This window comes from Solenopsis invicta, chromosome 2 (assembly GCF_016802725.1).
Source record: "Solenopsis invicta isolate M01_SB chromosome 2, UNIL_Sinv_3.0, whole genome shotgun sequence".
Lineage (NCBI taxonomy): Eukaryota > Metazoa > Arthropoda > Insecta > Hymenoptera > Formicidae > Solenopsis > Solenopsis invicta.
This window is the reverse complement of record NC_052665.1, coordinates 16,547,545-16,575,359: the sequence shown is the minus strand read 5'-3', so window position 1 is coordinate 16,575,359 and position 27,815 is coordinate 16,547,545. Positions and strand designations below refer to the sequence as shown.

At 34.2% G+C, this 27,815-nt stretch overlaps 1 protein-coding gene across 2 annotated transcripts; it reads left to right on the top strand.

Moving 5' to 3' along the window:
• Nucleotides 1-96: 96 nt before the first annotated feature.
• LOC105197511 (uridine phosphorylase 1) lies at nt 97-27,667 on the top strand. 2 transcript variants are annotated; one of them, XM_011163926.3, is made up of 7 exons: nt 11,927-12,420; nt 14,563-15,244; nt 20,250-20,373; nt 22,183-22,344; nt 24,209-24,394; nt 24,808-25,140; nt 25,534-27,667. In XM_011163926.3, the coding sequence occupies exons 2-7, from the start codon at nt 15,120-15,122 to the stop codon at nt 25,714-25,716; spliced, it is 1,113 nt and encodes a 370-aa protein (XP_011162228.1). In that variant the 5' UTR covers nt 11,927-12,420; nt 14,563-15,119; the 3' UTR covers nt 25,717-27,667. The 2 variants fall into 2 exon arrangements, with proteins under 2 accessions (XP_011162229.1, XP_011162228.1); XM_011163927.3 differs by lacking the exons at nt 11,927-12,420; nt 14,563-15,244 and adding an exon at nt 97-269.
• Nucleotides 27,668-27,815: the final 148 nt, after the last annotated feature.

The following is a 27,815-nucleotide window of genomic DNA, read 5'->3' as shown; positions in this document are numbered from 1 at the left end:
GAGAGAGAGTGACCAAGAACAGAAACGGGGGGGGGGAGAGAAAGAGACAGAGTAGAGCGGGAGAAACAGGAGCGGGGGAAACGCGCCAGTGGAGTCGCGGCGCGTTTCCGCGGTTATAGTCCTGCGGAAGATCATCGGGAGGACTACACCCTTGCTGTACTGTGACGAGGATCAACCCGTAGCGCATACCCGCTATACACATCGCACAACGCGCGCTGCTCCGAAGCGGAGAGGATGAGTCTTCTGCTGGACGAGGAGGAGCTTGACGAGTGAGTTCTTGTTCGTGTTCGATAAGGAATTTGTGATAAGGTCAGGTCGTCGCCAAGGCTCGATGACTCACTCCGCCGCGAGGGTAGCTGTTTCGCACACACGCGTTTCTCGAGGGCGCGCGAAAAAGGGCTGGGCTGGCCACCCGAGTCGATCGCGCGGCCGTCCGTCCTTCGCGAGTGTTCGAACGAAAGCCACCACCGCGTTCGCCCTTCTTTCGGCCCTTCGATCTTCCAGAGAATCCTCTATGAATCTTTGTGTGTCAAATTGATCGCACGTTTGCTGGTTTTATTAACAGCGAGAACGTCAAAGATGATCGACACGATTCTACCCAAATAGTTCACGTTACACTTATGTTATATTTTCGGCACAGAGAGAAAAAATTCCTAAATTTTAATAAACATTTATTATCGAATAATAATAAAATGTTTGCTTACAGTACATAAATATTTCCTCTCTAAGAAAAATGATATTTAAATTAAATTAGTGGTTCTTGTACTAAATAAATATATTTACATTTAATAAATATTTCATTAAAATTATTCGAATAAAATTTAGTAATTTCTCCTTCAGTGTGTTGACGCGTTTATCCAATGGTCTCGTAATCTTACATTATTTTTTATTTTGTCATATAAAAAGTTTATACCTCTATTGTCTTTTTATTTCTGTAAATTCCAAGAATTATATTCCGTCTTGCCGGATATCTGAAGGAATTTGATTTAGTTTTCTGTGACAGTCGCAGTTGCGAATTATATCGTTGTTCCGCGACGTCTAATACTTGAAGGCTGATGTGTGTGTGTGTGTGTGTGTGTGTGTGTGTGTGTGTGTTCTGCGAGCACGCGAAATAACGCTGATCAAAAGAATATGTCTAGCAATGTCAGTCTACCATAAAAAGTCTTTCCTGAATTTAATACCTGAATTTAATTTATTTAAGTATAATTGACAGATAAAAAATATTCTCGTTATCAAGAAAGTAACGTGTTCATGAAAATAAAGAACACATCAGTAATAACAACTCTTTCATGCCTATAATACAATAGATAAAATATTAAAATGTCTATTTAAACGTGTTGTGTTCTTTCTTTCGTTTTGTATTAGGTTCTTTGTCATCGTGTCTCCAGCATTAATTAAAACTGAAAAACGGATTTAATTGGAGGATGTATTTACAATAGAAAAGATTTCTCGGAAATAAATGATTGTGTATGAGAAATAAAGCTAATAAAAAAAAAATTCTCTACACAGGTTTCTTTTTAAAACTTGTTAAAATTATAAAAATTGTAATCCGAATAAATTTTTTATAATCACTGTGATGTAGAAAATCGCTCAGATTTCATTAATTTCTCTTAAAATTAATTTCCCTCACGTCGCATCGAAGAAGTTCTCAACCGTTTGAATTACGTTAAACGAAAGAGGCAAAAAATCGATTTGAAAAAAACTTTAGCACAGATTAACAAGTTCTTTTCAAATATTAACACACTGAAAAAAAATGTTTTAAAACAAAAAGGTTTACTTAACATAAAGAAATTATTTATTGGTGAGTCCTAACAGCTTATTTACTTGCAAGATAGGTTAAAAAATTTCTTATTTGAAATATTTACGTAAATGAAGAAATAATTTTTAATCGAGTATTCCTTTCTTTCAGTTCTAGAAGACATTTACTGTTAGATCATTTTTATATTCTAAATAGAGAGTTAGATTTTTCAATTTAAATAATACAATTAAATTTAATAATATTATTAGCTTATTTGTAAAATTATCATTTAAATGTAAAAAATATAAAAATACAAAATTATATTAAAGTTATATATATATATATATATATATAATGTATATTTACTTAATAGTAAATATTTTTATTCAAATGGAACAAAATAATGCTTGCATCAAAATATATGCTTTTACAAAAATGCATTTTTTTTCATTTAAAAAAAATTTCTTTCAGTTTAAAAATAAATGTTTTATTAACTAATTTTAAATAAGAGAATGCATCCCACATTTTAAATTAGTGCTTTACAAAAATTGCATTAAGAACATTTTAACCTGAAATTAAACATTGAGGTAGACTGCACGGTCTTTTTTTTGGACACACCTTATGTCGTGCCATTCGTTCCATCGGAATCATGTTTCAACAATCACACTCCGATAACCTTCGTCAGAATTAGTCAAGTGCGTTTTATGCTGCTAAACGATTTATAGTTGTGGTTTCTCTTCTCTCTCTCTTTCCCTCCCACTTTCAGAACAGGTGTCATTCACAGACACCTCTAATTAGGGCAACTGCAACTGTGCCACACGCAGTGTCCATTGAAAAGTTTTCCGCTAAATCAATCTATGGATCTAGTTATGCAAGAGAAAATCTGTGACAATACAAAGACTGTGTTCTAAAAATTAAAACAGTTATATATAATTTAGTTTACAATTGTACAAATTAAATTATATATTATATTATTATATTATTAATTATATATATTATATTAATGTATGTTACTTTTGATAGATTTCAAGACTATTTTTCTGTAGAGGTATGCTATACGTAAATTTTTTATTTTTAGTATTATGCTCAAACTTATTGCTTAGATAAACGTTTCGCTAAAATAAAATTTTGAAATTAATTAAAAAATACAATTTTGGCATAATATCTTTCTTGTAAATCTTAATTCCCTTCAAACAGTATTGAATTAAATTTTTTTGTAAGATTTATATTTATATAAATTGAAAAAAAATTTTTATGACAAATTGCATCGGTATTTTATTATTAATCGTAATAAAAACGTTCGTTTTAATCAATTAAATAAGCAACAAGCATATAATGGCAAATTTCTGTTGTATATCATGCCTCGAACTTTAGATCACTTGAGGAAAGGGTTGAAAAGGTGAGAATATTAGGTAACACTTCCGCGGACAATGACGAGCGAAAGAAATGCCTAATGAAACGCATGAATACGTGTACGTTGACTTATATGCTTTACGTTGGTAACCAAGTGGACGATCGATGCGTCTATTAATAAGAACGTAGAAGCAGATCGTGCCCCTTTCTATATTCTACATGTCAGCCACGTCCCCTTGCGATTTAACCCTTGCACTAGGGTCCAATAGACCTCAGAATTGTTCTGTTTTCTTCGTACCACTGTATGTTGTTTAATATCACGCGTATGTTCTCGTTACGAAAAATTCCCGACGTAATTACTTTTCTAATTTTGCAAAAATTCTTTTAGAAGCTTAGCACGAACGGGAAAGGGGAGTAATATTCGTTACACTTAACGCGTAAATGTTCCTTGATTAGGAGAGGTCGGTTTTAGCGTACGGAAATATGTGTATATGTTTTTTCAGAGATGAAGTCGGAAACTATTTGCACGACAAATTGGTCTCTTCATCTCTTCAGCTTCGCGTCAGTTTATGAAATTGGAACAGGTTATGTAAACGCCACAACTAATGGGTTACCAAGCAATGTTATTTTACATTGCAGTATCAAGCTGTTCTTCGGGGGGCATCAGGAAAACCTTTCTCTGCTCTTATTTGCTGCATATTTAACCTTTCACATCTTGTAAATCAAATAAAATTACTCAATTATACAAGTTCCAATTTCACTTCTCAACATTACACATAAATGACGATTAAATATTTATAAATAATAATGTAAAAATGTAGAATTGTTTCATCGTTTTCACGTTATAAAAATAAAAAATGTAAACTTTCATACATATTGTACAGCCGAAAGACATATTCTAAATTCTTGTTTTATGATTTTAATCAATCTTGCTAACAAGATCTTACAGAACAAATCTCCTTCGCTTTTTTGTCCTAAAAAAAAATATTTCTCTTTTTTTATAACTTCAATTGCATAAGTAAACGTCTGATCGGTCTGACAGATCTAATATATCTGATTGTAATGTTCTTCAACGCGCATCGCATGTAAAGTAGCCGATACGGTCTCGGTAGATGGTACATACAAGACGAAATCGGAAGTCGCGATCTCGTTTCAACAGTTGGACCGTTATTGCGCGCTATCCCGCAACTCAATAATTCCACACCGTGTGGTCGTGATGATCGTTCAACCATCGGTGTTTTTTAATATGCTCGCCGATCCAAGGTGCTTATTATCGCCGCTCTCGTGTTCGACGTGTCCAATAATATAATAAATAGCGATGTAAATCGACGAAGCGAGGAAACGCAATAAATAATAAATTAGATAATCGAGTACAAATCATAAATGGGACACAAATGCGAGAAACGTGACGATATAGCGGACAGAAGGTAGCTTAGCCTTGTGCGTGCGTGTATATTTTTATGCAAATCGCTTGATTATCCCACAACAAACATTTTGCGAAGATTCTGAAAAACTAGGTCGTAGCTTTTTGTGTACGCTCCAGTATTTTCCAGGAGAATGTATAAGGTTCTCCCCTTTTTTCTTTTATCTGGATTATGCACAGCATATTGTGGCACGATAATCATTTCACAACATTATACGCTATATACTTTCTGAACAACAAAGCACATTCAGTTTTAAAATTCAATTCACTATTTGAATATGCAATGAAATATATTTCTCATTTTTATTTTTTATTTTTTTATTCTTTTGTACTTTTCGATTGTGCGTATGTCTATATGTTTTATATATTATATATGATATATTTATATATTATATATATTAAAATATATATTTGATTCTACACCTTTCTTTCTCTCCAAAAATTATGCAACATAGGTAACGTGTGATTTGATATAATTGTAGGAGAGAAAGAAAAGTTGTTCTGAATATTAAAATATTTAATAGTCTAAATGATGCATAATATACAAAATTATAAATGTAATTATAAATGGTGTTTAATCTTTTTCTATTTTTATTAAATATGGGACTTTTTTAAAGCATTTATCAAAACTGAAAGAATATTTCATTTCTCTTCATTCATATTTTAAAATGTATTTTTCTAATTTATAACAGAATTTTCAATTTTCATTATTAATATTAATATTATAATATGATTGAATAGTGAATTCTTCGTAATTTTTTGTCGCTTATATCAAACAGAAATATTTATTTCAGTCATTTGGCCTAAATCTCAACATGTGTGATATCTTACATTCCTGCTTTTCCACCTGCACAAGATTATCCTCATCTTATCGTCAGAGCTCCATTGAAGCCTCACAATAGGTCTTCATCTGGACATTTTCCTTTTCAAACCAAAACGAAAAAAGTCTGTTTTTTTCTGTAGTAATTATTTAATGATCTTATTGCTAATTCAAAATAAAGCATTATCGAATAATATTACGATAATTCTCTCCATTATTTCCAATTAGTCAAGAGTAGTCATTTCCAATTCAAATCCAAATTTTGCGGCGTTCACTTTATTATTAATTTTTTCAGAATTCTTTAGTATTTTCAATTATGTTTATAAAGTTTATAATGTACACATTTGTCGAGTTAAAAATCACACACGTGTAAAAGTTGGTTTTCATTATACTCATTGTGCTGGTTCAGAACGTGATCTGGATGTAAGCCAAACTCACCTAAAGCCCATATACTCGGTCCACGTGTATGACCGAGCTAGAAGCTTAAACGTTCCACCTTTCGCGATATTCTGATATAAATATAATTTCTCGCACGTGTATACCACCCTTCGGATTCTTTGGTCGCCATAGTAACAGGAGATAGTACGTGATAATGATCTATTCTATTCCTAAAGAGGCGAAGGCTTTCTCGGAAGAGATGCGTCACCATCTTCCAATTGTGTAGACCGCAGAACCAATTCCAAGTTGGAATGTATGTGGTACACCACGGAACTCGTACATATTAAATGCTCGCTAATGAATTTTTCGACACATTCGCGCGTCCGTTCTCGTAAGCAAAATTGCGACTTTAATTCATGTCTACAATAAGAAGTAGAAAACCATAATATTTTATAGCACATACAGAATGTTTCGAAATTCGCTATTCAAAATACTGCAGCAAAGTTGAAAAATTCTTGGAAAATTAAGTAAAAATATTATAGCCATTTGTCGATTTTTATTCAAGCGGTAGTTTTTAAGGGCTTAAAGCTAATCAATCGGAGATATTGTATCTAGATGGTCACCTATCATGCGGTCACTAAATACTATCTCGTGAGCGACGTGAACGATTCACAGACTGCGACCGTCTGAATTTGTGATTGGCCAACTTTAAATTCTTAAATAAAAAAGAAAAACTTTATTTAAAATTGTTGTTTAAAATAAAAATTTACAAATAACTATTTTATTTAATTTTTCAAAAACTTTCTTGCTACAGTATTTTAATTCGTGAATTTATCTACAGAGGACACCTTGTAAAATATAATACAGATTATTGTATAATTGAACTTTATAATGCAGTTATATAATAATTATACTTAATTACCACAATTATTACAACAATTATGTAATTATTTAATTAGATAATGGTTATAATAATTGTACTTTAATAATTTATACAATTTACTAATACTCTCTTTCTCAGTTATAACTTTTTAGCCATAATTGTTGTAACATCGAAAACTATCAATATATTTGCACGGAAATCGCGGGTCCAAAATCGTGGGAACATTTGCAATTGTATTTTGCGCAATTGTTCAAGCAATCTATAGACGATGATTAATCCCACCGTTCGTGTTAAATTACGTAATGCAAAATAAGCTGGGACACACCGACGAACTTTGATTACGCCGTTGGTGCGATCAATAATTTCTGAAGCTTTTCAATGATACCGTGTTAGCAGTAGCTTATTCGTTGGTTGTCAATTATGTAATGAAATGTATATTCACGTGAAAACAGTATTTGATACAACATGTAATTTTTTTTACGTGGATCAAAACGAGAACAAATTGAAAATATCGAAATAACAAAGTAAATCTTTTCTCGCGTTCATTAATTTCTCATATTTTTCGGAGCATAACAAAAAAATTACTGCGTAGAGCACAAGAATAGATAGAGTGGGATCCGAGTAATCGGACACACTGACACGTGTATTTTCTGTGTCATAACGGCTCTTTTTTGCCTTTGTCTTCCGGACATCCCAATAGTGAGATTCTAACTGGTTTCACTCACAATGCAAGGGGGGAAGTATGTGGCGTAGTCACACATGTGTATTTTTATTGAGGGTATAAAACGGATCCGTTACAAAGGAAGTGTGAATTTAATTGTTCGAGTTTACGGAATCGTCATTTGAGGGATCTTCAAATTAAAATATTCTCTCTTAATTGCACAATTAAAGAGAGCTGTTTTTAGATAAATTACAATATACGAAATGCTGAATATATGGCCTGGCAATTTTTAACTTACTTTTCTTATTTATTAATTATGGTTTTGCGAGAAGAAATTAAAGACAAATAAAATTCTAGTATTAAATTAAATTAAATTTTGAACTGAACCTTTAATGTTTATGCTTTTGATTCTCTGGTGATTTTCTGTTAACAGCAAAGGGAGGAGAAGAACTTTTTTATGATACCGTAGAGAACCGTAAAGAATTTTATACATGATTCTGAATTCGAGGAAACGACGTATCATTGACGATCTCGTATTTTAACGCGTATGGTCGGTGCTACTTTAAGCTCGTTTACGAAAATGAGGTCAGAGGTCATGAGCAACGTGATAACACGTTCTCTATATCGTGCTGACACATTGGTTACCTAAAAGCGATCAAATTATGGTACTCAAACGTTTTATGTGCGATAGTCAAACACATTCCCGTTTGTTAAGCGACTCAGTTGGTGGACATTCTCGCACCGACAGTGTACTCATCCTCTCTTCTACGAAAGGTGCCTTTATCTCTTTGTTTCAATTGCCAATTAGCGAAAACTCGAGAAATCTGCTTTTCATATAAATTTATATTATAACAAACGACGCGGAGTGTAATAACGTGGAAAGGACGAATAAATAAATTAAAGTTAATTTCATATGAATTAAATTATTTATGTGTGTTGAAAATTGTTCATATTTTATAGACTGATAATTCCGTATTTCTATGGTATGACTTATACATCTTGCGCTGCGTTACATGTAAGACAAATTACGAAGAAGATAAGATAAACTTTTTATTCCGGAAATAAAACTTAATTCAGGACAACATTTAAGAAAAATCAGCAAACGAGTATAAAAGAAGTTTTTTTTAGATCTGACAAATTAATCATTTATTTGTAACTATCACGAATTGCCTGGGAATACATAAAGTTAATAACAACACGTCGTTCAAAACAAGGAAAAATAAAAAGTAGCACGCTACAATCAAATGTCAAACTGATATACGTGATGTATATGTAAATAAAAAATCAAAGTAGAGTGTGTAAAGCGTGATAAACCCAAAAATAATCTCAAATAAAATAAAATGTTCTAAAATTTTTTTTTTATTCAGAAGCAAGAAAAAATATATAATAGAAAAAAATAAAGATCCAATAATTATCACGTTGTGAATAATTATTCTGAACAAAGAAATTTTTGAATATTTTACTTTATCTGAAACTTTTCTATTTTGATTTATCATGAAAAACTTCACTTTACTTCAGTTTTTTATTTATATTACATTATATATATCTATCGTGTCTGACCTTTGATATGGCTGGCTATTTTTATTTTTTCTTTTTCCTTTAAACAGCGTATTGTTGCTAACTTTATGTATTAATTAAATTTGATTGATGATAACTAAGTAAAATCGAAACGTTCTGCAGACAATTTATGATACAATGGCTGCCAAAAGTTTCCAACTAAGGAGTAATTTTATATTGTGTTGCTCACAACAAAGAATCCTTACAAACAAAAATCCAGTACATAATAGAATCTAATAGATTCTGATCTAATATTACTAAATTTGTGTTCATAAGGATTCTTTATTGGGAACAATACAAAACTAGCCGGAAACTTTTAGCAGCAACTGTAACTTTCACAACTACAAATAAATAATTAATTTGTTACATTAAAAAAAAATTCTTTTTTATACTCATTTATTGATCTTTTGTAAATGTTGATTTACTACGCTCAAGCTTGAAAAATTTTAGTATTGTTTAAATTTGATTCAGTCTTAAAGTAGATTTTATTTTTATGTTGTATTAAATTTATAATCTTATGTTAAATGTTTAACAGAGGTAACGCATGCTTTTGAGGAGACATTATTCAAAAATATTGTTACATAAAAAATACAGATGTTTAAACAAATAGTTCATCGTTTGATAACTACGACAATAATATTTTAAACGTTATGCAATTTCATCTTGATGATATAGATTCTCCAAAATTTAAAAATTCTACGTAATTATTATTCGGAAAGTTCAACGTGTGTGCGCATCTGTCGTGATGTGGTGGTATCCTGAAACTGTGTGAGTGGCTGATTGTTCCATTAGCAGTTTGAGAATTAATGACACATCTCATTATGCCGTGTTGACATTTATAACGCGGATCACGCACGACGTTCTCGCGTATTGCATTATACGTATTTCATGATGAACACCAGTTGTACAGTTGCAATTGTCGATTAAGTTAGGCTCGAATTTACGAATGCGAGATTGCGTTCACGCGCGCCCACAACTGATAACGCACATCGTATGATACACGCATCACGAGTTCCAAAGTTTGGCGCAGCGATATATATCGACGGCTCCTATCAGATATCAGTTCCGAGAGGCGCGAATATTATTACAGAGCACCGGGATGTCATTGCCTGGTGTGGAACGATATGGCTTATTCAATTCATACGCTATCGATTAAATTCAAAATCGATGGAGTGCGGCAAAAGAGCTCGGTTGTTGTGCGTCACGCGTGCGATAGGAAGCGAAATTGAAAGGTTGAGCAAAAGAACGACAACGTGATCGTTCGCTTATACCGGGGCGTTTGTCGCTTTTATCGTGAGGAAAAACAAGTTTAAATTAAGTAGAACAGGAGCGAGCGAAGAGTCAACGCAGCGGGAAGAAGTTTACACGCGTTTGTAATTAAATTGAAGAACGTTGGAGGTGTCGGTTGAATTCGGCAAAGCCTGTATAAACATTTTTCACTCTAACAAATTTTTCACAGAGAAACAGATCCAAGTAACAAATATTAACAGTTTCGATAATTTAAAACTTTCATATTTCAAATAAAAATATTGACGATATTTTATCGCGCGTCTCATAATCTTCTGTATTTGTTACTTATCATATAGTTTGATTATACAGATTACGCTGCGATATCTTGAGATTATTAGACATCTGTTTAGTCTTGCGTTTAGATAGCTTAAAATTATTTAAATAAAAATAAATTACACGTAGACGTAGCAATAAGATAAAAATTATTTAATTTTACATTCATCTGGACAAAAGATAAAATTACATTGTTTCAGATAATTTTAAGAATATTTTAATAATATTGCTATTGAACAAAACAATTTAGTCTTTAAATAATTCAATCTAACAAAGAACGTTCTTCCTTTGATTTGGATCAATATGCAAATGAAAATCAGAGTTGAAAAATGTAGAGAAAATATATCTATAATTGACATCAGATTGACAAAGTTCCGTATGAAAATTTTTAAATCACTTATAGTTTTGAGACTTACATTGCGCTACTATTTTCTGATCTATAAATCTGTTATCTCTACAAAAAATTCTCTATTGGATAAAGGTTAAAACCGAAGACTTCATACTTGTTGTTGCTTACATTAATTTAGAAAAAATTACACTTCTTTTATCTAAGATAAAAATAAAGATATAATATGCATTATTGCATGGTAATAATGTAGATAAAGTTAGGATAAAGATATTGCTTCGTCTAGATAATTTTATATAGATAATGGCAAACACTGCACCTCTCAAGTATAGAGATCAAATCTCTTCTTAACAAACAAATTAAATGTAATTATATATTTCTAGACTAGATTATTCTTCATGATTGCTGTGTCGCAATCTCTAATTGATCACAACTTATAATTAATCTACTGTAAAAACGTATTCTGTTAGATAATCGATGATCGTCAAATGAATATCTGCTTGACGTATACTGCTTTATCAAATGTGTTATAAATGCACGTACCATAATATCGCGTGATGAATATTTCAAAAGAATTAACTTCTCTCAAAGTTGAGAAGAAATATGTTCATATAAGTTTTATTTGCAACGCGATCAATTATAGTTAAATTTGAATTACGTAAATTTTACTATACGAGTATATTTTTAACTATTACTGTAGATTATTTTTAATAAAAATTAAAAGAAGGAAACTAATTGTTATTGCATTTAATATATAATATAGAATTGTATAAAATTTTATCATAGTTTTATTATAATAATTTAAAATAAAATAAAATCATTATTTAACAAGAGAGAATGCAAGATTTATAATCTTATTATAAAATAAAATATTTAATTCGGTTAAAGAATTTAATTTTATTATTTATATTCCTTCTGCGGAGGTTTAGCTCTGCAAAAAGTTCCTTCAATCGTTACGTATAAAATTTCGTTAATATCACAAGATATTGATATTTCATTAAGCGATACATATCTATTCTTAGTGATCTGCACTAAAAATGTATGAACATCAGTATGTTTAGAAATCAAGTGTGTAGATATATATTTCTAAGCTTGTGTGCACACCTATATCTAGATTATATTCCGCTTGCCAAAAGGCGACTGAAATGCAATGGTGCACTTGACGCAGCAAGTAGAGCATTGGTTGCAGCATCATCAGTCTAAAAGTAGCGACGATCTAGCATCGTCTCGCGGTACAAAGATTGTTGGTCGACCGATACTCCTGTCTGTTGCTCCGAATCATCTCGCTTGAAAAGCACGAACAGTGGATCGTGAATCGTGAATCTTATGTGACAACGTTTTTCTTCGACGCGAAGTGATCGTGATCGACAAAATAAACAATGACTAAACTTCGAAAATACAATCATCTTGAATATCATAATAACTTGCCGTTATCATTAATTTTATTATCAGCGTTATAAACATGATGAAACAGAGAAGTTTTTCGTGATTCAATACAGATTTAACAAAAGCCGGAAAGTGATCCGATATTGAGAATACAATTAAACAACGAGAAAAGATTTATTTGTCGGATATCGTGACGAGATTTTTCATTGGTTTCATTAAAAATTAATGCGTTACTATATTTCGTGTTTAGCAGTTAGAAAAGTTATTATAGTATTTCCTTCCTCCAAAGAAATAACGTTGTTTCCATTAAAGGTATAATAGAAATGTATTTTATCTCGGTAGTATAAAATTTCGTGTACTTAACGATCCGAAACGCACGGCGGAAATTAAAATGATTTGCTAAAGCGTTATTAAGAAAGTGCGCAGCTGGTCCGCGAGAGAGATAGATGACACTTATTTATCGATATCCCGTGGGAAAAGCCTCGGAACAATTTATAAGGGAATTGCTCGGAGAAACCCCACGAATGGAACTCACTTCCCTTCCCTTTGCACAATTCCTCACGAAGAAATGGTCAAACAAACGGAAATAAAAGAGCCACGAACTATATTTCCTCAGAGCGGGCAGGTGATGTAGTCGGGGAGGATTGGTTACGTAATGTCTCTGGTGACCCTTATAACCGCGCGAGAATAACTTCAATTTCTCGGGTTGGCGGAAAGGAAAACGGCGGATCTCATGCCGTACTGTTATTTGCGGTTTCTAGCTCGGGAAACGCGAAAAATTCGATGAACGCAATTCCAGAGCTAAGATGATGAACACTTCCACAAGATACAGAGTTTACGGATGTTCTCTTCGTAGTGTTCTCTCCGATTTTAGTCTCAGCTTTTTATTTAAGATACACAAAACTATTAATTCCTACATTAAAATATCGGCTCTCTAAAGCTTCAATAATTCAATAAAATTTTATGTGATAAATACATGTAATAATTTTTAAACGATGCTTCAAAAGATATAAATCAAGAGCTAGAGAAAATTACGACGCAGGCTATTTATTAGCGGGAAAAACCGAGGCAACCTGGAATTTTCGGGGAATTTATTCTTTACCCTTGAAAATTGATTTTCATTGGATTTTATTGGTACTCGGAAGAAGTTTTTTTTTAGAATTTTACTTTTAAATTTAAATCCTATTTCTCTTCTTCTGACAAAATTGTTTCTCTGAATATTTTTTTTAACAATACAAAATCGATCGCAATAAATATAACATAAAAATCCACGAATATTCTCTTGTGACTCGCGAATGTTTTATTATAAAAGAAAAAGAAATAGTGACGATAGAAGGCAATCATCATTTTAAATTGGCATTTACCTGTTTAATCAGCTTTCGGATTATATAATTCCTGTAAACTACTTGTGTTATTGCAAACAGATCGTTATATGCCATATTTTTAGTTTATATTATTTCTCTTGAGAACTTTTAAATTTAACACAAAATAAACAGCTAAAACAGGCCAGTAAGAGTCAGCGCGGGTATAAGAGCGCAAAACACAATCAGTGTTCAAACAATTATTCATAACGAGTTACTTCTGATTCATTATGAACAAATAATTGTTTGAACACTGATTGTGTTTTGCGCTCTTATACCCGCGCTGACTCTCACTGGCCTGTTTTAGCTGTTTATTTTGTGTTAAATCTTGAGAGTCTTTGAATACTTTGTTTTAAATTTAATATTCTAATTAATCAAAACTCAAATGATTTGTCTTTGTAATTACGATGATAAAGAAACATTAAAAAATATAAAAAACAAATTTGTTTCCAAGCTACACTGAAAAAAATTTCTAATCTCATCTACGAGTAAAATTCCATGAAATCTGAAAATTTTTTATAAATTTGAATAAATAACTCCGCGACAATATAACTTGCTTACGTTTTACTTTAAATTATAAATCAAGCACATATATCTATCTTAGGGGAATTCCCTGAGAGCATTGGAAGCAAAGATCAGGACCGCCCACTTTCGTAACATCCTCCACTGGAAACTGTGCGACGATCTGTCAATTTTTGAAATTCGTGTTTTGAAAAAGAATCAAGAGGTTTGACTACCAATCTTGACGTCGTTACTGTTGAACATTAATTAATATTTTTCATTTTAATGAATGTGAAGGGAATGAATTAATATAAAAAGTTAATGAAGCAAACTATTAAAAGCCCCGTTATCGGTCATTGTCAGCAATGATGAAATGTCTAGATATAGACAGAGTGCGCAATTCAGGCAATTTGAAATGGAAATTAGAATAAGACGAAGCTGTATCTTTACATTGCGCAAAGATATTAATTTTAGGCCGTCCAATCGAAACTTCGCAACCCACTGCTTTCGCAATGATAGAAAGACGAGTACGCAGAAAAATTCTGCGTACATCTTTTTATCGTTCGTGATAAAAATTTCACCTTTACCACAGATTTACCACGTCCGGATAAGATTTGAAAGTGGGAAATTCTGCGCGTAAATCGTCTTGGCTTTTCGTGAAACTGCGTTTGAAGATGGTAATCTGTAGTTTACGCTCACTTGACTCACCCCGATCCACCAGATACCCCGTATATGCGTTCGTCGCCGCCGGTAGTCGCGTGAACCGGCATGACATTTGCATCGCAACTTGCACTTGCACAGTCAGCTATCGCAACCGGTTACGCGTGTGTCATGTTCATGTCCGAGGAGAACGTGTCCGGCGATTGGCAGCTGCGACCGGCGAGCAGCGACGTGGTGGGAACGATGCACGGTGCATGTCCCGAGCGACATATAAAGGTCCTCGCAGCGATCGTCGCCAACTATTCTCTGACATCGTCGATCAGCTTCGTTTCAAAACGCGCGACTTATGTATATCGTGCTATCTTAAATCGTTTACGTCAACGAATCGCTACGGAGGCAAAGATCAGGACCAGTTTCGCAAGAACCTCCATCGAAAACCGTGCGGCGAGCTTCGAGGTAGTGAAATTCGTGCTTTGAAAAAGAATCAGGATGCCGACCTGCGACTGTCAGAACGGGACTCTGGATGAGTCGGAGGAGCATGTTTGTTCGCTGAAACCGCCACCAGTGGAGAAGGACAAGGTCAAGGAGCCAAGAGAGTCCATCAGTCCGGTTAGGTAGGGACACTTTTTTTTAGGCAACGTAAACTGGAAAGTGTCATTCCGCGGTTTATAACTCGTTTCGAGTACGCGAAAATCAGTTTAATAAAGTAAGATCAAGTAGACGACAACTTGCAGATGAAGTTAAATTTCGATTTTATCACGAACTAGATTGAATAACTTGTCGACATTCTTCAAAGGGTGAAATTTTTATGCAAGAATAAATTAAAAAAAAATGCTACATGGGAAGAACGATTTTTCTACAATATCTAAAAATTTAATTAGACACACAGATTTGAAAATAATTTTACTGGACCGTCAAAATAATTATGTAGGACGCTCGAGTTAGTTGCCAGATTGTCAAAACTTTTTACAGCATTGCTCATCACGCTTGAACGTCCTGCATAATTATTTTGATGGCCCAACAAAGTTCTTTGCAGATCTATATCTAACTAAACTTATAGATATTGTAGCAAAATTTGTTTTTTCCGTATATAATATTCTGCAATAAATATACGCGCGATTGAATCGCACAACGAATTGTTTCACATGCTTGTTATTTCATTTTATACGTCAAATCACATCAAAACAAGACTATTGCTATATTGCAGTCAATTTCGTTTTGTTGTCTAAATATCGAAATCTATGGAAAATACATGCAACAAATACGGAAACAGATTGATGTCTGAAAGACCACTTTTTTCCATTTCATTCCATTAAACCGAACTCCACTTTACGATACAGAGTTGGATCATTGTGTTTGTTCTGCGTGAAGTTGGCAGACGGGAGTGCACGACAGGAAAATCAGGTAGTACAGCAGTTCGGTTAGACGAGGTACTTTCTTTCTATGGGAAACTAGCAGCCGGATCCCGACAAATAGACTCGACTGACCGCAAAGATCGATTTTCCTCACGGGGTTGCTCGATTCGATACCGTCGAGCTGACTTGCCGGAAAAATACAGCTTATTTTTCGCTCGCCATTCAATTTACTCCATTAATTTCAATCATAACTCCACGTTTTATTAGTAAAAAAAAGAAATAAACTAAATGATAAATTTCGTATTCATATTTTGGAGAGAAGTATATAAAATAAATTGAAAATTGGGTTGAAGCAAATTTCTCACGGCTTTTGCTTGATGATTTGATTTATCGCGAACGTGAAATTTTTCACGTGAAAAAATAATATTTGCGTTTTTGAATTTCAACGAATTGACGCGTGCATTTAATTCTCTATGTTTGTAATAAAGGATTTCTCGCGCGAATGCTGGGCACATTTCTGGGCACGCCTTTTATGTGTATTAATAGTTGAAAATGAAATAATCTCTCCCGTATCATTTACGTGCTGTATTAAATCCTATATAGACTACCGTGCATGATAGAATATACGAATATTAATATATAATAGATCATAATGTTAACATTGACATTTTACGTTGTGCAATATTGAGTTATTAATACTGTGCAGTATGCAAATAACATTATGCGCGTTAATGAAATTATTACTTCGATAATAGCAATGGCTCATATTTACAATTACATTATTAATTCCCTTATTTAATACGTCACGTAGAAAAGCAGCAGTATACCTCAATAGACTAAAAAATTGCATATTTATATACGCTACGTAAAATGAGCAAACCCGATCGTTTTTCTTTCTCAATGCGAGTAGTACGAGAAGTTATTGCGAAATGCTTGAAGAAGAGACATCGAACGGTAACGCAACTGTGAAACGAAGACGCACGGTCGTGTCTTCCAATTGCAATAACGGAAATATGGCAAATGCAACTACGTTGCATATGCAACGGAGGTACTGTGTATCTTTGCATTCTCTACATTATTCGAGCGAGCATAGTTCTGTCGAGCTCGCGTGAAGGGAATAATGGAAAGCCCGTCGCGAAGTCATACAAAAGATAGATAACGCAAAACGGAGAGACCTTGGGTTGGGTAGTTTCTCGAGCGAAGATATCTCGCGGGTCACGGAAAACGGCAGGAGCGTTTTTCCAAGATTAAAATATATATCAAGTTAATAATGACAACAGGTTGAAGCTGTGATCGGTAATGACAGATTAGAATCCCTTGTCCGATTTTTACTCGATAACGGATGAAGATGGTGTTATCTATAAAGAAGACATCTCTCGATCTGCTAACATAAGATGGAGAACCAGATAGTCGCAATTAAAAAGATAGGATATTAGATAATATACCATGTTCCACTTCTCTAAAGTATTTAAAAATGGCTAGAGAAGGCGATCGAAGAGATTTCTTGCGCGAACTATCTCTCACGGGTAACAAAAATAACGAGAATTTTTTTTTTCAAAGATAAAAATACATCAAGTTGATAATGATAAGTAATAGGCAATATTGAAGCTATAATCTAATAACTAACAAAATATTAACAGATTTAAGGGCGTGCCTGTTAGAGTCTCCTTCGAGTTCTATTTGATAATTGATAAAGGGAGTGTAAAGAATTATCTCGAAGATATCACTTGATCAGCTAATACATAAGCTAAAATAAGGTGAGGAGCAGTTGTGAGTTAAAAGTAAAAAGATATATGATTGACGGTATTAGATACCTGTTTCTCTCCTCCGATTTTGATCTAACGACGGACAGGGAAGACGATTCGAAGAAACTTTTTACTCGAATCATCTCGTTTGATATAAACCACATTTATTCATTATCGCAAATTCTAACCCTTAATATTTAAGAACAATCTCAAGAACAAATCTCGGTATCTTGAAATTCCAATTAAATTGAATTTCGTAATCTAAATTGACTGAAGAAGGAACTTCTGCTGCATCTGCAATATTAAAAGCTTACTCAATTCCAAAAGTCTTTTATTATCGTTAACTTTATCAAGTAACTCGATCTGGATATCGGAACTTATTTCCCAGGTAATTTCAGCTGAACTTTACTCTATCAAAACCGTAATCCGACGGCTTAATTACCAGGATCGCCTAATTATCGTATTGTTGAAAATTATGAGTGAGAACTTTTCACATCTGATATGAATTTACTTAATAATTATTCCATATTCATGAACCTATATCTGGAAGGAACACGGTAGCCCCTGAATATCCGACGTGCATAGTAAGACATTTAGATGGAAATAGATGATCGTCTTCGCTTGTTATGCATGCGAAATTTCTCGGGAGAACGTTACAACGTGTACAGTGTTACAAGACACACGTATATTCGATGAAGCGAACATATTGACGAGAAAATCAAACATCGTAACATGGATTTTTCTATAATTATATTTATCTCATCGAATATTAAACGTATCTCATGAATCCTTTTCGGAAGGCGTTTCTTTGCACATCAAGAAAAGTTCAAACAGACACAAGAAAGTTCAAACGTTTTTACAATATTTAAATGCCTCATGTAAAATGGCGCGCGATAAAAGTCAACAGATGATCGAAATCAATTTAAAGAACGATCTCTGAGAAAGATTCCATTGTGTGTGATTATTGTAAGCAGTTTATACGCGGTTCGAACACATAAATACGTGTAACAGGCTTCAAAGTATAACAAATGTAACTTGAATATTATCCGCTGGAGAGCGTGGTAGTTAAACGGATTAATAAACGTTTGCGATTTCGCAGTCGTAAATTGAAACTAACTATCGATAACAGTCAGTCAGAGATTAAAGGGTGTACAGTATACATTTGCATTACCGAGCAATATCACGCGCGTCTAGAAACAATGGGTGAACCTGAACTATCGACGCGATGAATATTTTCTTCTATAGAAATCTCTTCGAGGTAGAGAAAGGCAAATAATCTCGCGATTCTTAAAACGAACGAACTGTAATTCCGCCGTTCTGTTCGGTTCGGTTCCACTTTGACCCATTTCCGTAGTTAAAATATATCTTTCGTAGATGTTGCTTTTGATAATTGAAATTCTACAACCTTTCCTGTTTTTATTCCTAGATCTGCGTGACAAAGCAACTACGTTCGTTGAATCATTTCCCACAAATATCAAATTGTAGCAGATCGCAGATGACTAGCTTTCTATGATCACGTTTCGCGCGTCTCCGATTGTCGAGGTGTCAAAAGCCAAATACTATTATCTGGCCGTTGAACGGTGATGCGCGAATTCGTTGACGGCTGGCACTGATTAGGCTTACGAGTGCATTAACAAAGTTAATTTTCGACACTGATGCAATTGCTCGTCGCTCGCTGTATTAAATCAAATTCGTGATGACGCGATGTCAAAGGCCATCGCCACAATTTAATTGAAGCTCGTTTATGATAATCCAAAAGCAAACGTTAAGTTTTACAAAGACGAGTGTCTTCTTTCACAGTTTAACCGTTATCTTCAACAGAATTAGTATAAAGAAACTATAAAGGACTCTTTATAACGTATTATGCAAATTGATCATTTTCTATTAATTAATGGTGAATTCGATTGGATGCACTAGCCGTGAACATTAAAGCCGTCATCAGAAGTCGACGTAAAAATGTGTTTAATATAAATATATAAATGGATGAAACCACGAAATCTACATTATTGTACTGTTTAATAAAATAAGATTTCTTTTATCATTCAAGAGAGATACTTGCATTTCATTTTTGTTTAAATTAAATTAATATATGCAACGGTTTTAATATACGCCAGTACACTTCATACGTATGGTCAATCGAATTCGCTATAAAACGTTACATGTCTAAATGTAAATGTTTCTTGCTTAAATAGACGGTAAATGTTGATTTATCCAATTATTATTCAAACATCACGGTTAACAATTTTGAGCACTAATTGTGCTTGCGCAAATTCCAGTTAATCGTACCGTTTCCGTAAATGCGGACGATGCGACGCGTTCGCATATTGTGGAAATGTTAATCAAACATTTTGATATATTAACAGTACCATGATACGTGCTATCCGTTTCGCAGTGAGATTACTCCCTTATTGCATTACTAAATTAGTGAATTTATTGTATTTGATCTTGCAAAAGTTCTCGAATAGAACTTTTAAAATGTTCTGTGATAAGATATAAGTGAAACGCTTTTCATCTTTCAGGTACAGCGATGGCTCCGTACGATTACGAAACCCCAATATCGAACTCATGGATCAAGACATATTGTACCATCTCGCACTCGGCAGCGGCTCCCACGATCTGGTTGAGATGTTCGGTGACGTCAAGGTACGTTAAGATAAATTTCTATTATATTTGCACAGAGGAATAAAGTATCTATTTACGTAAGAAATCTTGACTGAAATGTCTGGAGAAACGTTATACTCTTTAATTAATTTCAACATAAATTTTTGCTTAACGAAAATTTAATTGAGCGCTCTCGCTTTTCACAAATTCTTTTAATTTTTACTTATTGGTTTACAGTGTCTCGATAATTGTAAACCCGATATTATGAATCCTTTATAAATGCACAAGGTTTTATATTTCCACGTCCAAAGTTTAACATACTACAGATTTTTATTTTTAATTAATTAGTTGTATTTTTGTATTGATATAATCATTATTACCATGAAGTATTTGCCAAGATATCTGCATATTACAAAAACATATTATAGTAGATAATGTGCTTTAATGTATATAAACAAATATGTACTTATTATTGACATAAGAAGTATTTTACAGGCGATTCGAAAAGCATACAGAGTTCATTGATTTTACCCTTTTTTCATTTGCTGAATCTGCATTAAAAAATTATAATAAGTCAATCCGAAGAAAATTGTGTGACACATTTTAAACAAAAGAAAATTTGGAATTTGGCTTAAAAAAATAATAAAATCAATCGTTGCCTTCCTCTGTTTGATATGTTTCTCGGATACTAAAATTATTCTATTATTAAGTAATTTTTAATAATCTTTAGATTATTAAAAGATAAGATTATTTTGATTATAATTTTTGCCAAGTAAAATTAAATGAAAAACAGTGAGCCCAATGTTTTTTCTGCAAATCTACAATACATTCCTTTGTTAAATATACAACTCTATTAAATTTAATACTCGTGTATCCTTATATTGTGAAACTCAAGTGATTATCAGAAACGCATTACGGCGCGTACCACAATTTATCATCATTTTTTGCTTGTTAATACGTTGTGCTTTAAATCAATGGCGTTAACTCACAACAGTTACGTAATACGCGCTGGCATTTATTAAATGCAAGTTCTTGTTTTATAAAATACAAGTCACGCAATAATTATCACAAACAATAATTATCACCAATGCAAGAGATACTGTGATATCTATAAAGTGCATCGCACACGTTTCATTACGTTTATTTATTTAATTATTGAAAAGAGATAATCAAAAATGAGCAGTGTAAAAATTTAGATAAAAATTTCTCTCTCTTCGATTTGTACTTTTCGAAAATCTCTTTCAATCGTACACATTTTTTGGCTGTTAGAATTAGTCCATCTTTTTTCCGTATCAACGCGTTCAGTGTACGCTTATCGGACGAATAGCAAAACAGTATGACGTAAGATATTACATCGCTGATTAATATTGGGCCTCTGACTTTCCGCGATAAGAGCAATTCATACAACATCCCGGTGGGTATGTATTGCGTTTGTCAATAATCGATTAGTCAACGCATCCTTGCTCCCTGCACTTGATATTCGATCGGGATCAGAAACGCACCATTCGTGATCACACGAGGCTACTGGTGTCACGCGATATGCTCGTGATGCCAACATCAATAAATCGCGAAATATACTTCAATAACGTGCGATTACACCATCGGTCGCTCGTTTATTTTTACTAACGTAACGTATCGATGATCTTTGACATTTAAGATGAATCAGGGCGCCTGAAGATTCGGGTCGCATCACTTCAACGAATCAACTCGCTTTCCGTCTTTGTCTACCACATTGTTCCCGCGTTTCAGTCACTATTCCAATTATTATTTTAACGATTATTCTTTCAACGAGCTCTTCTCTTCTTTGCTTGTCAAACCTTTTAATGTAATTACGCTCCTCTCTCGTTACAGTTTGTCTGCATGGGCGGAACGCCGAAAAGGATGGAGCATTTCGCTAACTACATCATGAAGGAGATAGGTCACAAGCTACCAGCGGGAACGACTCTTCTCGACATCACCAAGAATTCCTACCGCTATTCGATGTACAAAGTTGGCCCGGTTCTATCTATCAGCGTAAGTCTTTCATGCCTCGAACGTTTTCACGATATGGAACATTCTTTCCCTTCGACGATAACTTATTTATTTACCAATTATCAAAGAAACAGCGCGAGGTCAAGTAGACGGCTAAGTGGTTCGGTTCTTTAAAGCACCTTGCATTGCGCTATTATGATTGGAATGTGGAATGGATTGTACATACTGAAAACTTTGCGACTAAGTTTCAAGCAAATTTACTTTTGCATAATTAACCTGTTTAATCCGTGCCGTTAATGAGACGAACATGTTCGCGATACGCAATGAAAGTTGTTATCCTTTCATTCAAGCCGTGACTAACTTCGCATAATTCGATTGGATTAATAGTTCTTTTTTTTTTCAAACCTCCACGCATCGCCAGATAGAAATCGTAATACATAATCCGTAAATAAATTTTAGATTAGCCTTGACACACTTTTGAATATTAAATCATTGTCAATTTTAAAATTAATATTTTGATCAATTTAAAAAAATTTAAGAATAAAATGGCTTTGACATTTAATTTGTTATTTAATTTCTTAGCAAAATATCAAAAGTTATTAAAAACTGATTTCAAACAAGCAATACCTAGGGAAAAACAATGTCAGTAATTCGAACAATAGGATAAGTTTCCGTGTCTGCAAAATGTTTCAAAGTAACAGAGAAAGTTAAAATAACATTATTTAAAATATGTATTTAAAATAAAATAAATTAAAATAATTATTTAGTATTTATTGTGTTAAATAAATTCTTATGACCTATTTTCTATTTTAAATGGAAAAAAGAAAAATTATTTAATTTTGAATAAGTGTTTTAAATAAGTTTCTACCGCTACTGAAGACGATAAGGATTCTAACGAATTAAATACGAGCACTGCGCTAGAATGTACAATACTTTCAAGATGAAAATGTAACTACGCAGTATCACTATCTAACCATAAAACGAATTTATTAAGATTAACACGCCTACTGAAAAGATTATTTTCTCATGGCAAAACCGAATCGAAGGCGCATGAAGGACGGCAATTTTAACAAGCTCATTTTAATTAAAGCCAAGACAGATTCTATTAAAGAGCTTCATATACATGTAATACAGTTATAGCTAAGTACACGAAAACGCTTAATATACATCCAAATAAGCAAAATCATAAAAAATTATTATGCATTTGAAATCTTTATTAAAAATACCTTTTCCTTATTTTATATTTTAAATAAGTTTTCAAAATCTGTTTTCTATTTTAAATTATTTCTGTTGTATTATAGTTGTAATATATCTAATATTTTTTATTTTAAATAAGTAGTAGTATCAGAGTTATTTCACCGATCCCTGCGCGGCAATAAGAAACGCTGTTAAAAGGACGCGGATTTTTGAAGGAAAAAATATGATAATATTCTTCTAGTATTTCTAGATTCGATTTACAGTTAGCGAAATAAAAAAATCCATTCCTACTAGGCAAAAGAATCCGCTAACATTCCGCGCTAATCATGCTCGGCACCTGTCTCGCTCCGTTATAATACTCTACTTGCGCGGTTTACACGCCTGGACGATCAAACCGTTTTCCATCGTCTCGCTTCGCGCGAATTATGCACGCGGCATGCCAAGTGAATCGAACGGAGTTTGGGACGCAATTGCGTTACCTGATTACCTGCTAGAAGCAATTATTTGTGGCAGATACGTCTTGATATTTTACGAGCAAATGCGCCTGACGTTGTAGATTTTTAATACAAAACGTATGTCAAAACAATAATTTTTTTTTATTAGTTGTATTTAAGATAAATATTAATAAATTTTATAGCAAAAAAAGTTTAATAAAAGGCAACGCAGCTATTTAAAAAGTCAATGTCACAAATGATATTTATCTGTTTAGCACGGAATGGGTATACCCTCGGTTAGCATTCTGCTCCACGAAGTTATCAAGCTAATGTACCACGCAAGGGTAAAGGATCCAGTCTTCATCAGGATCGGCACTTGCGGTGGTGTTGGTCATGAAGGCGGCACGGTAGTTATCTCGGAAGAAGCCCTTGATGAAATGATGAGGCCTCATATGGAATTGGTTAGTAATTTTATAAAATTCATACACAAAAGAAGGAAGAGGAAATCTCGATGTCACATCGTTATATTCCTATCTTATCAACTAATCAATTAAATTGTTTGCGCGCAATATACCTTTCGCATGTAATTATGATTCTATATAAAAATTTAAAGAAATTAACGCTAAAAATATTAAAGAAGTTAAAATGACTAGTTTGTAATTTTTTCTAAAAATTATATATATATATTCAACTGTGTAACAATGTATTTCCAAAGATTTCTCGTGACTTGTTACAAATTGTATGTGTAAATAGATTGATCAATTTATTTTCTCCCTTCACTTCTTTTTTTTCAAAAAAAAATTATAACATGCTTCAACGATAGAAATTATTCGTCGATAGTTCAAGTATTGAGCGAGAATGTCACGTGTTACAGATGGTGCTCGGAAAATTGGTGCGCCGACCGGCGAAGCTCGACCGGCAATTGGCTCGCGACCTGAAGGCCCTGGCCCACCGCGATGATCCCTACGACACCGTGATCGGCAAGACCATGTGCTCAAACGACTTCTACGAGGGCCAGGGCCGCCTGGATGGCGCGTTCTGCGAATTCACGGAGAACGACAAGATGGAGTACCTCACCAAGCTGCAGAAGGCCGGAGTGGTGAACATCGAGATGGAAAGTCTCTGCTTCGCTGCGCTGACACATCACGCCGGCATCCAGTCTGCCGTCGTGTGTGTAACGCTATTGGACCGACTCAAAGGCGACCAGGTATATGTCATCTATGTATTTTCGACATCGAGCTCGTGAAAAATCTAATATACCTCGCACGCAAGCTTTGCGTCACGAACGGTCAACTCATCGCGGATATCATTAGTGTTCTCATCTACGTATGCACTTTGGAAAATTGTGATAATTTTGCGACGAAGGGAATGTACGAGCTATTCATGTGTTGCCCGTCGAGAACAAAATTATTGACAAGATCTCGTAAGCTTGAACTGGTCATTACGCGAAGCTCGTCAATTTATTCGGGCTGATTTTGTTAAGTATGCAAATGGTACATATAGTTCAACATGCGATTGGAATGATTAATATTATTAGTTGTTTGAGTCTTTTCAATCGATCGGGACTCTCGTCTCTAATTGAGATCTATTATTTACAAAGGTTATGGCGCCCAAGGAAGTGTTGGAAGAATGGCAGATGCGACCACAGAAGCTGGTCGCACGCTACATCACCACGTACCTTCAGCGCAAGGGCCGCCTATCCCTGGAGGGACACGGCTCCTTTTACGTGAAGAGCCCGCGCCGGTTCAAACTGGTACAGCAGGAGTCTGAGAATTATGATTAAATAATTCTCAAACAAATCCGAACACGCGATAACGAAGATGCGGTTCCCAAAGTGCGATCGGACACGTGGGCTCGACTACGAGAAAAATCACGCGACAGGAGAGTTAGCGTATTGAAACACACAGGAGAGACGAAGGAGCCGAGCACGGAAATGGATTTGAACAATTTACATATCATGCAGCGCAATAGGATATTTTTGCCGTCTCTTGAAAAGCGCAAAACGCAAACGTTTTAATTTTCATGCATAATATTCAAATTGTTCAAATCTGCTTCGCCGTTAATTAAATCTTCCCTGTTAGATAGATTCCTATACTCGAAGTATTTAAAAAAACTTTTTTTTTTTGCGGATGAGAATAATTCTGAGCACACAGTTGACTTGTAATAGTTGAATCACGCAATCTTGCCTTGCATTTTACTGTACGTGTGTCGATTTCGTTCCCGAATGTTCAATTGGATCTGAAAATCAGACTTGTTTCACCGACGAGAGATCTCGCCCCCCCCCCCCCCCCAATGTATCCTGCGTTCTGTAGATTATTGATAATAATCGTAATTAAGAGTTGTACAATTCCTCGCATTGCGAGAAAGCACGCTGCGCACACCACGAGAACGCGTTTGATTCCCGAGAGACCTCCGCGAAAATTAATCAATACCGAAGCGACCGCCAAAGTTTCACTGCTCGCTTCGCACGGGGTGACCCAAGTACAAAATGTGCAAAATTTTACGAACTGCGCTCGAGAACAATGCACATTTTTCACGACCACATATCTTTCAAGGCCGAGTTGCATCATCCATGATTAGCGCGATCATAATTAAAAAAAAAAAAAATCTTTCAATCTTTAATACTGAATTCTGCAAGTAAAGCGTTGACTGTAATTCTCGATAAGATCAAAAAAATGCTTGATACGTGCCGAGACGCACCGAATTATAATCCTTGCTGAGGCGAGGAATCTATTTGAGAGACGTTAGTCGAAATGATGCAACCAGTCTCGCGTAGTTTCGTAGAGATTTAATTTTAGGATTCACTGGCAACAATACAGCGACGCGCGCGTTCGCGCGTTTGCCGGATTAAGCGCACGACATTTGGAAGATTCTTTTTGTTTTCTCGTTACATCCTACACGAGCGACGTTGATTCTCTCGTAAATCTTCAGGGATTTGTATTGAGAAATTAGATGAAATCCGCTAACGGACCTATCTCGCGGTTTATTACGATGTTTGCGTGTTGCGTCGAGAGCAGTTTCAAGAGAACTTGTAAATTTAGCTGCGCGCGTTCGCCGACGCTTGTGACATGCACCCTCCGGCGACGGTTAAGAATCTATGTATTGACACTCTTAGTAGTTTGATAGCGGCACATTCCACATATAAAGAAATATATATAAAATGTAGTCAAACACAACTAGAGCGTTTTCGTTCGACTGTTATATCCGTAACGTGGGCGGAGGCTATGCATACATATCTACACATATACGCGGAATATAGATCGAGAACAATCGCGATTATGCCCTAAATCGCATAGCAATTGAATTAGGAACTACAATAATAAGTAAATACAATTAAAAAAAAAAAAAAAAATATAGAAAAACCGTTTCAACAGACCGTCGTCTAACAAAATATATTCTCCTCATGTGTGTTCCGGAATGCTGAAATTCAGAGATGCCTAAGAAAGAAAACGAGAGGATAGATAATAAATATCTTTTTGCACTCTTAGTCCTTTCTCGATTTCTCCTGCTGTGACCAATATATGCTGTAATAACGAGCTGAAATGAGGATGACCGATTTATCACAAGCAATGTAATCGTTAACTGCAATAACGTACGTATATATATATATTGCTACTTCTCTGTAAGTCAAGATTGATCAGTAAATGTAACGTTCGCGTGATTTCAATATGTTACGATTTCGCTTAACAAAAATTTATATTTAAAAAAGGAAAATGAAGATTTTTAACTGTTTATAGATTGCTTATAGTTTGCGGTATATTTTCAACAGAATAATGGATTAACTTTCCCCACACACATACAATATGAAATTAGAATGAATGTTTCGCATGAATATTTGATGTATTCATGTGTGCATTCATGCATATTTAAAAATAATAGAAG

Excerpts from the sequence above, each read along its gene's own strand:
- LOC105197511 (XM_011163926.3), top strand. The coding sequence starts at position 15,120 with ATGCCGACCTGCGACTGTCAGAACGGGACTCTGGATGAGTCGGAGGAG. Across the intron at positions 24,395-24,807 it reads TGAGGCCTCATATGGAATTG|ATGGTGCTCGGAAAATTGGT; the intron begins GTTAGTAATTTT and ends CACGTGTTACAG. Across the intron at positions 25,141-25,533 it reads ACCGACTCAAAGGCGACCAG|GTTATGGCGCCCAAGGAAGT; the intron begins GTATATGTCATC and ends TTATTTACAAAG.